At 43.8% G+C, this 15,598-nt stretch overlaps 1 protein-coding gene across 4 annotated transcripts in view; it reads right to left on the reverse strand.

The window, feature by feature from the left end:
• Window positions 1-15,598, reverse strand: part of sim1a (SIM bHLH transcription factor 1a) — a 106,377-nt gene that overhangs the window by 17,306 nt on the left and 73,473 nt on the right. For all 4 annotated transcript variants that reach the window (XM_068026927.1, XM_068026918.1, XM_068026923.1 and 1 more), the window contains one exon: window positions 10,422-10,587. In XM_068026927.1, the coding sequence (XP_067883028.1) occupies window positions 10,422-10,587 (166 nt within the window). The remainder of the gene's footprint in view (window positions 1-10,421; window positions 10,588-15,598) is intronic.

Consider the following 15,598-nt stretch of genomic DNA (forward strand, 5'->3'; position numbering starts at 1 on the left):
ACACAGCGAAAATAACAGCAAACCGATAACACAGCGAGAACAGCAGCAAACCGACAACACCGCGAGTATAACAGCAAACCGACAACACAGCGAAAATAACAGCAAACCGATAACACAGCGAGAATAACAGCAAACCGACAACACAGCGAGAACAGCAGCAAACCGACAACACAGCGAGAATAACAGCAAACCGATAACACAGCGAGAACAGCAGCAAACCGATAACACAGCGAGAACAGCAGAAAACCGACAACACAGTGAGAATAACAGCAAACCGACAACACAGCGAGAACAGCAGAAAACCGACAACACAGCGAGAATAGCAGCAAACCAACAACACAGCGAGAATAACAGCAAACCGACAACACAGCGAGAACAGCAGCAAACCGACAGCACCGCGAGAATAACAGCAAACCGATAACACAGCGAGAACAGCAGAAAACCGATAACACAGCGAGAACAGCAGCAAACCGATAACACAGCGAGAACAGCAGAAAACCGACAACACAGCGAGAATAACAGCAAACCGAAAACACAGCGAGAACAGCAGAAAACCGACAACACAGCGAGAATAGCAGCAAACCAACAACACAGCGAGAATAACAGCAAACCGACAACACAGCGAGAACAGCAGCAAACCGACAACACAGCGAGAATAACAGCAAACCGATAACACAGCGAGAACAGCAGAAAACCGATAACACAGCGAGAACAGCAGAAAACCGACAACACAGCGAGAACAGCAGCAAACCGACAACACAGCGAGAATAACAGCAAACCGATAACACAGCGAGAATAACAGCAAACCGATAATACAGCGAGAACAGCAGCAAACCGACAACACAGCGAGAACAGCAGAAAACCGACAACACAGCGAGAAGAGCAGCAAACCGATAACACAGCGAGAACAGCAGAAAACCGACAACACAGCGAGAATAACAGCAAACCGAAAACACAGCGAGAACAGCAGCAAACCGACAACACAGCGAGAACAGCAGAAAACCGACAACACAGTGAGAATAGCAGCAAACCAACAACACAGCGAGAATAACAGCAAACCGACAACACAGCGAGAACAGCAGAAAACCGACAACACCGCGAGAATAACAGCAAACCGACAACACAGCGAGAACAGCAGCAAACCGACAACACCGCGAGAATAACAGCAAACCGACAACACAGCGAAAACAGCAGCAAACCGACAACACAGCGAGAACAACAGCAAACCAACACAGCGAGAACAGCAGCAAACCGACAACACAGCGAGAACAGCAGCAAACCGACAACACAGCGAGAATAGCAGCAAACCGACAACACAGCGAGAACAGCAGCAAACCGAAAACACAGCGAAAATAACAGCAAACCGACAACAAAGCGAGAACAGCAGCAAACCGACAACACAGCGAGAACAGCAGCAAACCGATAACACAGCGAGAATAGCAGCAGCCCGAGAAAACAGCGGGAACAGCAGCAGCCTGAGAACATAGCGGAGAACAATGGTGACCCGAGAACACGGCAAGGATCAAAGGAACAGCAGCAGACCGAGAACGCAGTGGGAATAAAAGGAGCAGTGCTGACCCAAGAGCGCAGCAGGGATAAAAGGAGCAGCAGTATTTACAGTACAGAAAGAAAATGTTGTTGAGGAGAATACTGAGATACAGACTACTAGGCTAGATGGGATTGAGGTTCACAAGGAGGAGGTGTTATCAATTTTGGAAAGTGTGAAAATAGATAAGTCCCCTGGGCCAGATGGGATTTATCCTAGGATTCTCTGGGAAGCTAGGGAGGAGATTGCAGAGCCTTTGTTCTTGATCTTTATGTCGTCATTGTCGACAGGAATAGTGCCGGAAGACTGGAGGATAGCAAATGTTGTCCCCTTGTTCAAGAAGGGGAGTAGAGACAGCCCTGGTAATTATAGACCTGTGAGCCTTACTTCGGTTGTGGGTAAAATGTTGGAAAAGGTTATAAGAGGCAGGATGTATAATCATCTTGAAAAGAATAAGTTCATTAGAGATAGTCAGCACGGTTTTGTGAAGGGTAGATCGTGCCTCACAAACCTTATTGAGTTTTTCAAGAAGGTGACCAAACAGGTGGATGAGGGTAAAGCAGTGGATGTGGTGTATATGGATTTCAGTAAGGCGTTTGATAAGGTTCCCCATGGTAGGCTATTGCAAAAAATACGGAAGTATGGGGTTGAAGGTGATTTAGAGCTTTGGATCAGAAATTGGCTAGCTGAAAGAAGACAGAGGGTGGTGGTTGATGGCAAATGTTCATCCTGGAGTTTAGTTACTAGTGGTGTACCGCAAGGATCTGTTTTGGGGCCACTGCTGTTTGTCATTTTTATAAATGACCTGGAAGAGGGTGTAGAAGGGTGGGTTAGTAAATTTGCGGATGACACTAAGGTCGGTGGAGTTGTGGATAGTGCCGAAGGATGTTGTAGGGTACAGAGGGACATAGATAGGCTGCAGAGCTGGGCTGAGAGATGGCAAATGGAGTTTAATGCGGAAAAGTGCGAGGTGATTCACTTTGGAAGGAGTAACAGGAATGCAGAGTACTGGGCTAATGGGAAGATTCTTGGTAGTGTAGATGAACAGAGTGATCTTGGTGTCCAGGTGCATAAATCCCTGAAGGTTGCTACCCAGGTTAATAGGGCTGTTAAGAAGGCATATGGTGTGTTAGCTTTTATTAGTAGGGGGATCGAGTTTCGGAGCCACGATGTCATGCTGCAGCTGTACAAAACTCTGGTGAGATCGCACCTGGAGTATTGCGTGCAGTTCTGGTCACCGCATTATAGGAAGGATGTGGAAGCTATGGAAAGGGTGCAGAGGAGATTTACTAGGATGTTGCCTGGTATGGAGGGAAGGTCTTACGAGGAAAGGCTGAGGGACTTGAGGTTGTTTTCATTGGAGAGAAGGAGGAGGAGAGGTGACTTAATAGAGACATATAAGATAATCAGAGGGTTAGATAGGGTGGATAGTGAGAGTCTTTTTCCTCGGATGGTGATGGCAAACACGAGGGGACATAGCTTTAAGTTGAGGGGTGATAGATATAGGACAGATGTCAGAGGTAGTTTCTTTACTCAGAGAGTAGTAGGGGCGTGGAACGCCCTGCCTGCAACAGTAGTAGACTCGCCAACTTTAAGGGCATTTAAGTGGTCATTGGATAGACATATGGATGAAAATGGAATAGTGTAGGTCAGATGGTTTCACAGGTCGGCGCAACATCGAGGGCCGAAGGGCCTGTACTGCGCTGTAATGTTCTAATTCTAAAAAAGCAGTGACCGGAGAGCACAGTGGGGACAATAGGAGCAGCAGTGACCTGAGAGCACAGTGGGGACAATAGGAGCAGCAGTGACCTGAGAGCACAGTGGGGACAATAGGAGCAGCAGTGACCTAAGAACACAGTGGGGACAATAGGAGCAGCAGTGACCTGAGAACACAGTGGGGACAATAGGATCAGCTGTGACCTGAGAACACAGTGGGGACAATAGGAGCAGCAGTGACCTGAGAGCACAGTGGGGACAATAGGAGCAGCAGTGACCTGAGAGCACAGTGGGGACAATAGGAGCAGTGCTGACCTGAGAGCACAGTGGGGACAATAGGAGCAGCAGTGACCTGAGAGCACTATGGGGACAATAGGAGCAGCAGTGACCTGAGAGCACAGTGGGGACAATAGGAGCAGCAGTGACCTGAGAGCACTGTGGGGACAATAGGAGCAGCAGTGACCTGAGAGCACAGTGGGGACAATAGGAGCAGCAGTGACCTGAGAGCACTGTGGGGACAATAGGATCAGCGGTGACCTGAGAGCACAGTGGGGACAATAGGAGCAGCAGCAGCCGAGAACACAGTGGGGATAAATTGCAAAGTGACATCACAGCACAAGGAGTCACATGGGATGAGTATACTGCTAAACTTTTAATTTAAATTAATCAACTATAAAGTAAGACTGGATTAATTAATTAGTATAAAAACATCCTAATTTTTCATTTATTATATAATTACAATCAGTTTTCAATTAATTAATCAATCAAGTTTAGGGGCTAAAGTTTAAATTAAATAACAAGGAATAGTAACACTAAAGGGTTCTGATTTTTTAAATAAAATAAAATTCGAGATGTATAGATAACAGGTTAAGTAAAAACATTTGTTAAAAGGAATGGAATGAGGCCTAAGTTAGGTTTACTATGCATTGGTGCGCTGCATGCACAGATAGACAATAGGGAATATGATGTTGTAGCAATAATGGAGACATAAGAAACAGGAGCAGGAATAGACCATACAGCCCATCAAGCCTGCTCTGCCATTCAATAGGATCACAGCTGATCTTGGGCTTCAAGTCCACTTTCCTGCCCACTCCTCATAACCTTTGATTCCCTGAGATCTGTCTATCTCAGCCTTAAATATATTCAACGATGAAGCATCCACAACCCTCTGGGGTAGAGAATTCCAAAGATTCACAACCCTTTGAGTGAAGAAATTTCTGTTCATCTTAGTCCTAAATGATTGTCCCCTTATCCTGAAACTGTGCTCCCTTGTTCTAGATTCCCCAGCCAGGGAAAACAATATCTCAGCATCCACCCTGAGAAGCCTCTTCAGAATCATGTTTCAATGAGATCACCTCTCATTTTTGTAAACTCCAGAGAATATAGACCCAATTTATTCAGCCTCTCATCGTAGGACAACCCTCTAAACCCAGGGACCTAGTGAACCTTTGCTGTACAGCCTCCAATTCAAGTATATCCTTTCTTAAATATGGAGACCAAGATTGCACATAGCATTCCAGGTGTGGTCTCACCAAAACCTTGTACATTTGTACCAAGACTTCTTTATTCTTGTACTTCAATCTGCTTGCAATAAAGGCTAACATACCATTTCCTTTCCTAATTGCTTGCAGTACCTGCATGCTAACCTTCTGTGTTCCTTGTACGAGTACACCCAGGTCTCTCTGAACATCAATATTTACAAGTTTCATGACTTTTAAAAAGTATTCTGCTTTTCTATTCTCACGACCAAAGTGAATAACCTCACACTTTCCCACATTATGCTACATTTTGTGCCCACTTACTTAACCTGTCTATATCTCTTTGCAGCCTCTTTGTGTCCTCCTCACAGCTTGCATTCCCACCTAGCAATATATCATCAGCAAACTTAGATACATTAGTTTCTGTCTCTTCATCTAAGTCATTAATATAGATCGCAAATGGCTGGTCCAGTTAAGTTTCTGATCAGTGGTTACCCCCAGGATGTGAATGGTGGGAGACTCAGCAAAGGTAATGCCATTGAATGTCAAGGGGAGATGATTAGACTCATCCCTTGTTGGAGATGGTCATTGCCTGGCGCTTGTGCGGCACAAATGTTACTTGCCACATATCAGCCCAAGCCTCAATGTTGTCCAGGTCTTGTGCATGTGGGCACAGACTGCTTCATTATCTGAGGAGTTGCAAAAGGTACTGAACACTGTGCAAGCATCAGCGAACATCTCCACTTCTGAGCGTATGATGAAGGGAAGGTCATTGATGAAGCAGCGAAAGATGGTTGGGCCTTAGGACACTACCCTTGAGGAACTCCTTCAGTAATGTCCTGGGGCTGAGATAATTGGCCTCCAACAACCACAACCATCTTCATTTGTGCTGGGTATGACTCCAACCAGTGGAGAGTTTACCCCCTGATTCCTATTGACTTCAATTTTGCTAGGGCTCCTTGAGCCGCATTCAGTCAAATGCTGCCTTGATGTCAAGGGCAGTCACTCACACTTCACCTCTTGAATTCAGCTCTTTTGTCCATGTTTGGACCAAGGCTGTAATGAGGTGTGGAGCTGAAGCAGGTTTCCTGTCAGATTGATAATACAGTGAGCACCAAGCTGAATATAGAAAGCTCAGAGGGAAAGTGGGGAAAAAAATGGAAGCAACGACAGAGTATGAGAAGAGACTGGCAGCAGATACAAAAGGAAATCCAAAAGTCTAGGCACAGTAAAAGGTTAGTAAAAGGAGGGGTGGGGCTAATTAGGGACCAAAAGGGGATTTCCACATGGAGACAGAGGACATGGCTGAGGTACCAAATGAATAGTTTGCATCTGTCTTTACCCAGGAAGAAGATGCTATCAAAGTCCCAGAGAAAGAGGGGGTAGTTGAGACAATGGATGGGCTGAAAAATGATAAAGAGGAGGTATTAGAAAGGCTGCCTGTACTTAAGGTTGATAAGTCACCAGGGCCGAAAGAGATACAACTGAGGATACTGAGGAAAGTAAGGATGAAAATTGCAGAGGCATTGGCCATAGTCTTCCAATCCTCCTTAGATACAGGGGTGGTGACAGAGGACTGGAGAACTGAAAATGTTACAACCTTGTTCAAAAAAGGATGTAAGGATAATCCCAGCAAATACAGGCCGGTCAGTTTAACCTCAGTGATGAGAAAGCTTTTAAAAAGGATAATTTGAGAGAAAATTATCAAGTTCACTTGGACAAATATAAGCTAATTAAAGAAGTCAGCATGATTTTTTTTTAAAGGCAAATTTGAGTTAAATTAACTTGAATTAATTTTTTAAATGAGGTAACAGAGCGGGTTGATGAGGGTCATGCGGTTGATGTGGACTTCCAAACATGGACTTCCAAAAGGTGTTTAATAAAGTGCCACAGAACAGGCTTGTCAGCACAGTCAAAGCCCATGGAATAAAAGGAACAGAGACAGCATGGATATGATGTTGGTTGAGTGACAGGAGGAAGGTGTACAGTCGGGTTCCCCAGGGATCAGTACTAGGACCACTGCTTTTCTTGATCTGTATAGAAGAGCTAAACTTGGGTGTGCAGGACACAATTTCAAAATTTGCTGATGACACAAAATTTGGATGTATTGTGAACTGTGATGAAGGTAAAAGACTTAACAGGAGATAGACAGGCTGGTGGAATGAGCGGACACGTGGCAGAAATTTAATGCATAGAATTGTGAAGTGATACATTTTGGTAGGAAGAACGAGGAGAGGTAATATAAAATAAAGGGTACAATTCTGATTGGGCGCAGGAGTAAAGCGACCTAGGGGTGTATGTGTACAAAACATTGGCAGGGCAGGTTAAGAAAGTGGTTAATAAGGCATACGGGATCCTGAGCTTTATAAATAGAGGCATAGAGTACAAAAGCAAGGAGGTTATGATGAACCTTTATAAAACACTGATTCGGCCTCAACTGGACTATTGTGTCTAATTCTGTACACAGCACTTGAGAAAAGGTGTGAAGGCATTGGAGAGTGTGCAGAAAAGCTTTACGAGAATGGTTCCAGGGATGAGGAACTTCAGTTACATGCAGAGACTGGAGAAGCTGAGGCTGTTCTCCTTAGAGAAGGTTGACAGTAGATTTAGTAAAAGTTGTTCAAAATCTTGACGGGTCTGGACAGAGTATATAGAGAGAATAAAAGCAAAATACTGCAGATGCTGGAAATCTGAAATAAAAGCAAAAAGTGCTGGAAATACTCAGCAGGTCTGGCAGCATCTGTGGAGAGAGAAGCAGAGTTAACATTTCAGGTCAGAACCTTTCATCAGTGATCTTTCATCATTAGATAGTGAGAAACTGTTCCCATTGGTGGAAGGATGGAGAACCAGAGGACACTGATTTAAGGTGATTGGCAAAAGAATGAAAGGCAACATGAGGAAAAACATTTTTTATGCAGTGAGTGGTTAGGATCTGAAATGCGCTGCCTGAGTGTGTGGTGGAGGCAGATTTAGTGGCGGCTTTCAAAAGGGAATTGGATAAGCACCTGAAGAGAAAAAAAAAAGTGCAGGACTATGAGGATAGGGTGGGGGTGTGGGACTAGCTGAGTTGCTGTTGCAGTGAGCTGAAACGGACATGAAGGACCAAATGGCCTCCTTCTCTGCTGTTACCATTCAATGATCCTATGATTCGACTGGAAAAACTTGAATCACAATTTACAGAAGCAAAATAATGGGGTTGATGGAAATCTGAAATAAAAACAGAAAATGCCGACGAAAAGTAATCTACCTGAAACATTAACTCTGTTTCTTTCTCCACAGATGTTGCTGAGTATTTCCAGCATTTTCTGTTTTTTGTCAAAATTTGCAGCTTTCTTTGTGCCATTGGTGTGGCCGATAGGTAAACTTTATTTATTTATTTAGAGATACAGCACTGAAACAGGCCCTTTGGCCCACCAAGTCTGTGCTGACCATCAACCACCCATTTATACTAATCCTACATTAATCCCATATTCCTACCACATCCCCACCTTCTCTCAATTCCCCTACCTATACTAGGGGAAATTTACAATGGCCAATTTACCTATCAAGCTGCAAGTCTTTGGCTGTGGGAGGAAACCAGAGCACCCGGCGAAAACCCACACAGTCACAGGGAGAACTTGCAAAGTCCACACAGGCAGTACCCAGAACTGAACCCGGGTCGCTGGAGCTGCAAGGCTGCAGTGCTAACCACTGTGCCACCCAATGTTTGGGCTAGTGTTACCCTCTGAGGGAGCACACAGCTGAAACTGTGGGAAATAGTATCAGTGTCATAATTGCTTACAGCACCCACTAACTTGAATCTGGTACTGTTTTCAATGTCTTCCAAGAGGGCAGCACAGAGGCATACTGCTTACTTGCACCACTTTCTAGTTAGGCAAGTAACTGTTCACACATACTTAAATGCACACTTATCACTGCTCTCTAAATGCAGGGGAATTTACAAATATTAGGAATATCCTGCTCATTTCTGACATTAGAAACTTAGAGGTGATCTATTTCAAATGTCTGCATCTTAAAACTTCAGTTTTACATTGTTTTTTAAATGAGCTTCACACATTCTTTGCCATAACATCTCAAAATGGAACCACCATCACTCCATTTCCTGTTATTGCTACTTTGGAAATCTGCTATGGCTCTCACACCTCAAAATGAAACAATTTTTAAACCGCTGATCACAGACAAAAATTGGTCAGCTCGAAAGCAGCTCAAATATTTGCCGATCTTGATTAAAATTGATTTGAGTATTTCGCTGCCTAATGCAGTTTTTATTGAACTCAATGCATTTACCAACATCAGTTTGTCTGTCAAAAAGATAAGAGGACTTAAAGTTATGCCACGTGCTTATGCTACACGGTGGGCCCAATAATACAGTAGCTGGACTGTCCACATATTGGCTGCCAGCAGCCGTATCAGTGGAACCGCAAACTGACCTATCTCCATTTTGTGAGATCAGCTAATTTAACCATTTGCAGACTCAGTGCATAGCTATTGATGTCCTGGGACAGCGTGGCGGTCATGTGGACAGCCAACAACTGTTAACAGGCTTCTGGCTATCCAAAAGGTGGGTAAAACAATTGCTTCCACAAGAAATACCTATTGCACTGATTGGGCATTCTGGTTCTTGGGACAAGTCCTGCAGTGATGGGTGGTCTTTTGTGAAGGAGAGGACTAACAGTAGGGCAGAAGAGATTCTTTAAAGGCCTCCATTGAAGTGTCCATTACAAACAGGCACCTGCCATTTGGAATGTTGTTCAGTCACTGTTAGTGTATCTAATTTACATATAAATTGGCAGCGTTAATGATCTTTACTCACTCTATGAGCAGTGCCAGTAGCACATAGGGACCCTTAGTTTGTGTGTTCAGTAAACTTCTATGGCCAATTATGGAAGATGCCTGCACCCAATACATTGCAGTGCTTTGGGGATTGTGTGACAAAATTATGCTTTTACCATTTTGACCCATAATCTTTTACACAAGCTCTCTCAAAGCAGAAAAAGGCTATAAGGAATACTTGATGCATTATTTTATTCACTGACTGAACATCCATAATATGGAGAAAAATGCAGAACTGATTTTCAATCAACATTTTTAAACTAGAAATCCACTTACAAGGAGGGTCACTCAGGGCACCTTATAGTCTTTCTGGCGGAAGGGATGATGTGGTACTCCCCGCCCCAGAACTGGCAAGCTGTGCTGCAATTTTCTGTTTCTTCAGTGGGTGAATGCCCCAGATGCACCTTAAGCAATTCTTCTGTAAAGGGAGAGACCTCTCTCTGACACATTGTGGGGTTGGCTCTGGAAGTTCTGGGCAAATGCATCCTGTCACATCACTAGGAATGTGGACCCCCACCCTCATGGATTGTCAGCATGAATGTATTTTACTGTTAACCAATTTGTCTCAAAACAGCAAGTAGTTAACGCATTATCAAAGAAATTGCTTTGGTGGCATTACTGAGCCTAACAATGTGAGGGAATTAAATTAACATGCACAGTTAAAGCTGAACATTTCTATCTCTATTGCTATTGTAATCAAAAGTGTGAATTCACTATACAAGCATAAGCACAAACCTGGGTCCCAGTCACGTGTCATGAAGTGTTTAGACAGCTGTAATGTGACACACCACTGTGCCCACACTGTTTTCTTAACCTATTTAAAAATAATGGCAATTGGGGTAGTTCACCTGAGGATAAGGTGATGCTCTTGGTTTAGATTTTGTTCGGCTAAGACGGGACTTGCTTGTCTTCCTGGAGTCAGTGATGGTTGGGGTTGAGTTTGCATACGAAAAGGATGGTTTTGTTGCTGTTACTTGATCTAGCGACAGTTGCAATCCCTTGTACTCAGCATCCCTAAAAGCAGTCAAATCATAAATCCTATTAGATTCTGTGCATAAATATCACACATGCAGGTGTATATATATATATATATATATATATATAAACACCTCTAATAACACTCTGCTACATCATGCTTGTAGTCATATTCATTCGCCTCTTAGGACCCTAACCAGTTGACTATAGGTGACCACCTCCCTGCCACTTGTCTCCAACTTTAGTCTGAAAAGAATACAATCAGGAAAGAGTGGAATGAGGCCATCCCATTCATCAAGCTGCGCCTTCAACAGACCATGTCCAATCTACCCGATCATAAAATAAAAACAGAAAATGCAGGTTTGCCAGCATTTGTGAACAGACAAACAGAGTTAACGGGCTGGATTTGTAGTCCCACCACCGGGAGTGGTAGCAGGCGCGGAACATGGCTGCCGTCTCCCACGGGACCCGCGCCGGGCAGCCACTTTATATATTGACGGCAGCCTCCCCACCCCCCCAATCACGTGGTAGGGGTGGCCTCGGCGACGCCATTCACGGCGTCACCTGTTAAAGGAACAGGTGCGGGCGCCATTTTTAAAAGGCTGCCAGCCTTGCAAACAGCACACCACAATACGGAGTTCACGTCTTCTCCCCTTCCCACCCCCATACCCATCAGAGTGCAGAATTCACTCCTTCCCACCCCCATACCCATCAGAGTGCAGAATTCACTCCTTCCCACCCCCATACCCATCAGAGTGCAGAGTTGATCCCTTCCCCACCTTGGTGGCGCCAGCTTTCCTTGGACGAGAAAGTGAAGGGGCGTGAGTGCCACACGTCGCAATGACGATCCGGACCTGAAGGTTTCAAGATCAGCCGTGATCGTATTGAGTGGCAGAGCAGACTCGATCAGTCATATGATCTACTTCTGCTCCTATTTCTTGTGTTCTTGTTTAAGATCGCTGCAGTTTGTAATTTAATTTGTGCAAATATGTAACTTAAATATGCTAACTCAGGTTCTGTCGCAGAGTGGTGGAGGGGCCACCATGGAGCTTCCCCGCTGCTGGGAAGGTCGGGCCCAGCAATCCCAGCGTCAGGTTTCACGGCGACCGCTGTTGCTGTGATTTTCCTGCCCTCCCCCCAACCCCCACCCCACCTCACCACAGAATCCCACGTCAGGCTGGGAACAAAGTCCATCCCAACATTTCTGGTCTGTGACCTTTCATCACAGGGTTCTGACGAAAGGTCACAAACCTGAAAGGTTAACTCTGTTTCTCTCTTCACAGATGCTGCCAGACCTGCCAAGTGTTGCCAGCATTTTCTGTTTTTATTTCAGATTTCCAGCATCCACAGTATTTTGCTTTTATACCCTATCATGAGCTCCATCCCATTTCTAATTTCCTGAGGGAAAGCTCTGCATGATTGTTCCCTGATGCTGTAAGGCTACCGAGAAAAACTGTAGAATTACATACAATTCACAGAACAGGAACAGTCCATTTGGCCCAACTGGTCTATACCGATGTTTATGCTCCTCTCCCACCCTACCACATCAAACTGTATCTGCATACCCTTCTATTCATTACTCTGCCATGTACTTACCTAGCTTCCCCTTAAATGGCACCTATGCTATTCGCCTCAACTATTCCGTGTGGTAGCAAGTCCCACATTCTAACCACTCTCTGGGTAAATATTCATCCATTCTCTCTTTTCCTGATAAAATACACAGACATTACACCAAATTCCTACCCCCAGGCACCACAGAAGTGCAGGAAACATTGAATTTTGTGAATTATATTACCATCCAGAACCATGCTTACATCCTTTAACTTCCAATCCCATTCTCAGCCAGATACTTAGCTGGCTTCTCTCTGAAAAAGTTCATTGAGCCAGTCTCAATTGCCAGCTCATAGAAAAGTCTTAACAGGGCAAAATAGAGTTCTAATAAGTTAAATTAAGTTACAATTCACTGCCATTGGGTAGAGGGGGAGATGGTGGCATCGTGGTACTGTAACTGGATTAGTAATCCAGAGGTCCAGGCTTATGTCATGGGAATACAGGTTCACATCCTACCACAGCAGCTCATGAAGTTTAAATTCAATTAATTAATTAAGTTCTGGAATTGAAAGATAGTCTCAGTAATGGTGTCATGAAATTATCATCAATTGTCATTGAAACCCATCTGGCTCACTGATGTCCTTTAGGGAAGGAAATCTGTCATCCTTACCTGGTCTGGCCTACATGTGACTCCAGCCCCACAACAATGTGGTTGACTCTTAACTGCCCTTTGACATGGCTTCACAAGCCACTCTGATGTCAAGGGCAATTAGGGATGGTCAACAAATGCTGGCTTTGCCAACAACACCTGCATCCCATGACAGAATTAAAAAATGCATAAGCTGCACATAGCATTGAAGTACAATATCACATGCACAAATAAAATATTTGTCATTTTTCTATGTGCAGCTTTATCCATTAAAAAAATCATTAACACTGTTGTGTAAAATATTCATTATTTGTAGATTTTTTTTTAATTGCTGGGATTTGAGTGTCGCTGGCAAGGCCAGCATTTGTTGCCCATCCCTAATTGTCCCTGAGAAGGTGGTGGTGAGCCACCTTCTTGAACTGCTGCAGTCCATCTGGTGTAGGTACACCCACAATGCTGTTAGGAAGGGAATTCCTACTGAAGCAATGAATGATTACATGAACTGTGATACAAAGATTTGCAAATTGCTTATCTTTTATTTCCAACTTGCACAAATCTGTACTTGTGCAGCATCTCTTGTTAAGCTAGGTGTGCATTTATATGATTCAAACAGACTAGGTTGAGTAATAAGTAGCAGAGAGATTTTAATCATTTTAATACCAGACTCATGCAGCTGCCACAGTTACAAAGTCTCAAAGCAGATTAGTGTAGGTTTAACTAGCCCAAGGATCAATGATCCAATAAGCTTGTCTCACTAGTAACCACAAATTTGAGGGACGCTAAAGTAAATATTATGATTCCTTTATGGTTTATAACACTCTGCATTATCATTATTGCATTGCCCAGTGAAAAGATGTGACCATAAATACCTTCATTAAAACAATATTTATATATATACTAGTTGATCTCCCGTGGCCTTGTACATAGCAGTTGGGTGAGCTTGTCATCAGGTGGAACAGGCTTAAAAAGGAGAGCTAGACTGAGGTTTGCACACATAATTCAGTTGCCATTTTATCATCAATCTGTCTTCATTTTTATATTACTTTGATTTTATATGATGATTTGCAGTTAAATAGTGAACCATATTTCAATATGGAAAAAAGAAAAAGATAGACTTGCATTTACATGGCGCTTTTCACAATCACCAACGTCTCAAAGCGCTGAACAGCCAATGAAGTTCTTTTGCAGTCAATGTTGTCTTGTAGGAAACGGGGCAGCAAATTTACACACAGCAAAGTTCCCACAAAGAACAATGTTGTAATGAGTGAGAGATGAATATTGACCAAGACTGCAGGGAGAACTCACCTGCTGTTTTTCCAATAGTGCCATGGAATCTTTTATATCAACCCGAGAGGCCAGACAGAGCCTTAGTTTAACATCTTATCCAAAAGGCAGCACCTCCAACAGTGCAGTATTCCCTCGGTGTGTCAGCCTTGATTTTTGTGTCCAAGTTCTGGAGTGGGATCTGAAGCTAGAATCTCATGCTACCAACTGAGTCATGACTGGCACACATAATGCACCAAAATAAGATGGGAAATTACTCGGATCTGCTCCCACTCCACTGGTGTTTCCTTACTGGAAGTGTGAGCAGAAATGCCTTTAACACACATAAATGGTGTTTCTGCCCCACTTCAGTGAAGTAACTCCAGTGAGACGGGAGCAACCAAAAGAATTTTTTTCTGACAATAGAGTTGGAATATCAGAGCTTCTCTGTAGTGTAGGTTGAGGAGCTGGGAGAGGTGCAGAGTTTGAATCTACTTGAAATAGGTTTAATAAAAGCACACTATGGAACATCAAATAGTAAATATGACATTTGGTTAGAATTGTTGTGGACCTGACTAAGGGGGATGAAAAGGCATCAAGGCAGGACATCTAGTAGTTGTTTACACTGCAGGTCACCCCTTCACAAATCTCTAAGGCAGGGTCATTTAAATATTTGGGAAAATTTCTTGTGCCTATGGAGGTGCAACAGAGGGACACACTTTGCCTGGAAATTCAGCGGGGCAATGCACCATTCGGAAAGGGGGCACCCAAGACACAATCAGGCTGAAGACAATGTTCCAATAAATTTTAAACACTCCAGTCAAGAGATGAAGAGATTGATTGTCACATGCCTTCTTCACTTTAGGCCTCACTTAAACCCCAATGGCATGCTGTAGTAGCATGTACAGCCCCGAACTACAACCAGGAAGGACTCAGGAGTGTAAGCAGAAGAAGCATTCCCTCCCCATCAGTCAGGATTTCAATCTTACCTAAAATGAGGTAGAAACCTGGCATGTCAGAGTTCTACATCAAATTAAGACCTGTTGCATCACAGCAACACTATCCCCATTACAGGGAAACACCCAATCAGAGGAAGATTGATGGAAACCCCATTTACATGTCTAAACAAGATAACCATCGAACCAGCAGAGGCCAATTGGATGAACTCAATGATGTTCATCTCCTTTAACTTCTCCAGTTCATCCTACAAAGCATGTGCTGTTTTGTACAATTTAAGGGGAATTTTAACTCCTGGATGGGAATCTGGCAGGTTTTTTTCTCCAGAAGCCAAATTGCAACAGGTCTTGTGAGTGGGATGGGTGAGATCAGGGTGGCCAGGGCAGCAGAGGTCCAAATTTTCTTTGCAGGGCCCAGAAAAGCATTCCTCATCCTCCTGGTCCCACAATGACAAGTATAAAACTCATCTTTTAGGGTCTTCAGTTTTTAATGAGTGAGGTGCCAATCATGGGTGCTGCACTCAGTATATGGTTACAATATCTTCAGGCTCCTATGTACATCATAGGACCCTTCTGCCATTAACATAAATGAATGTGTTGAGCGGTCGGCTCAGCTTCTTGCGTAAACAGC

This window comes from Heterodontus francisci, chromosome 3 (assembly GCF_036365525.1).
Source record: "Heterodontus francisci isolate sHetFra1 chromosome 3, sHetFra1.hap1, whole genome shotgun sequence".
NCBI classification, from domain to species: Eukaryota; Metazoa; Chordata; class Chondrichthyes; order Heterodontiformes; family Heterodontidae; genus Heterodontus; species Heterodontus francisci.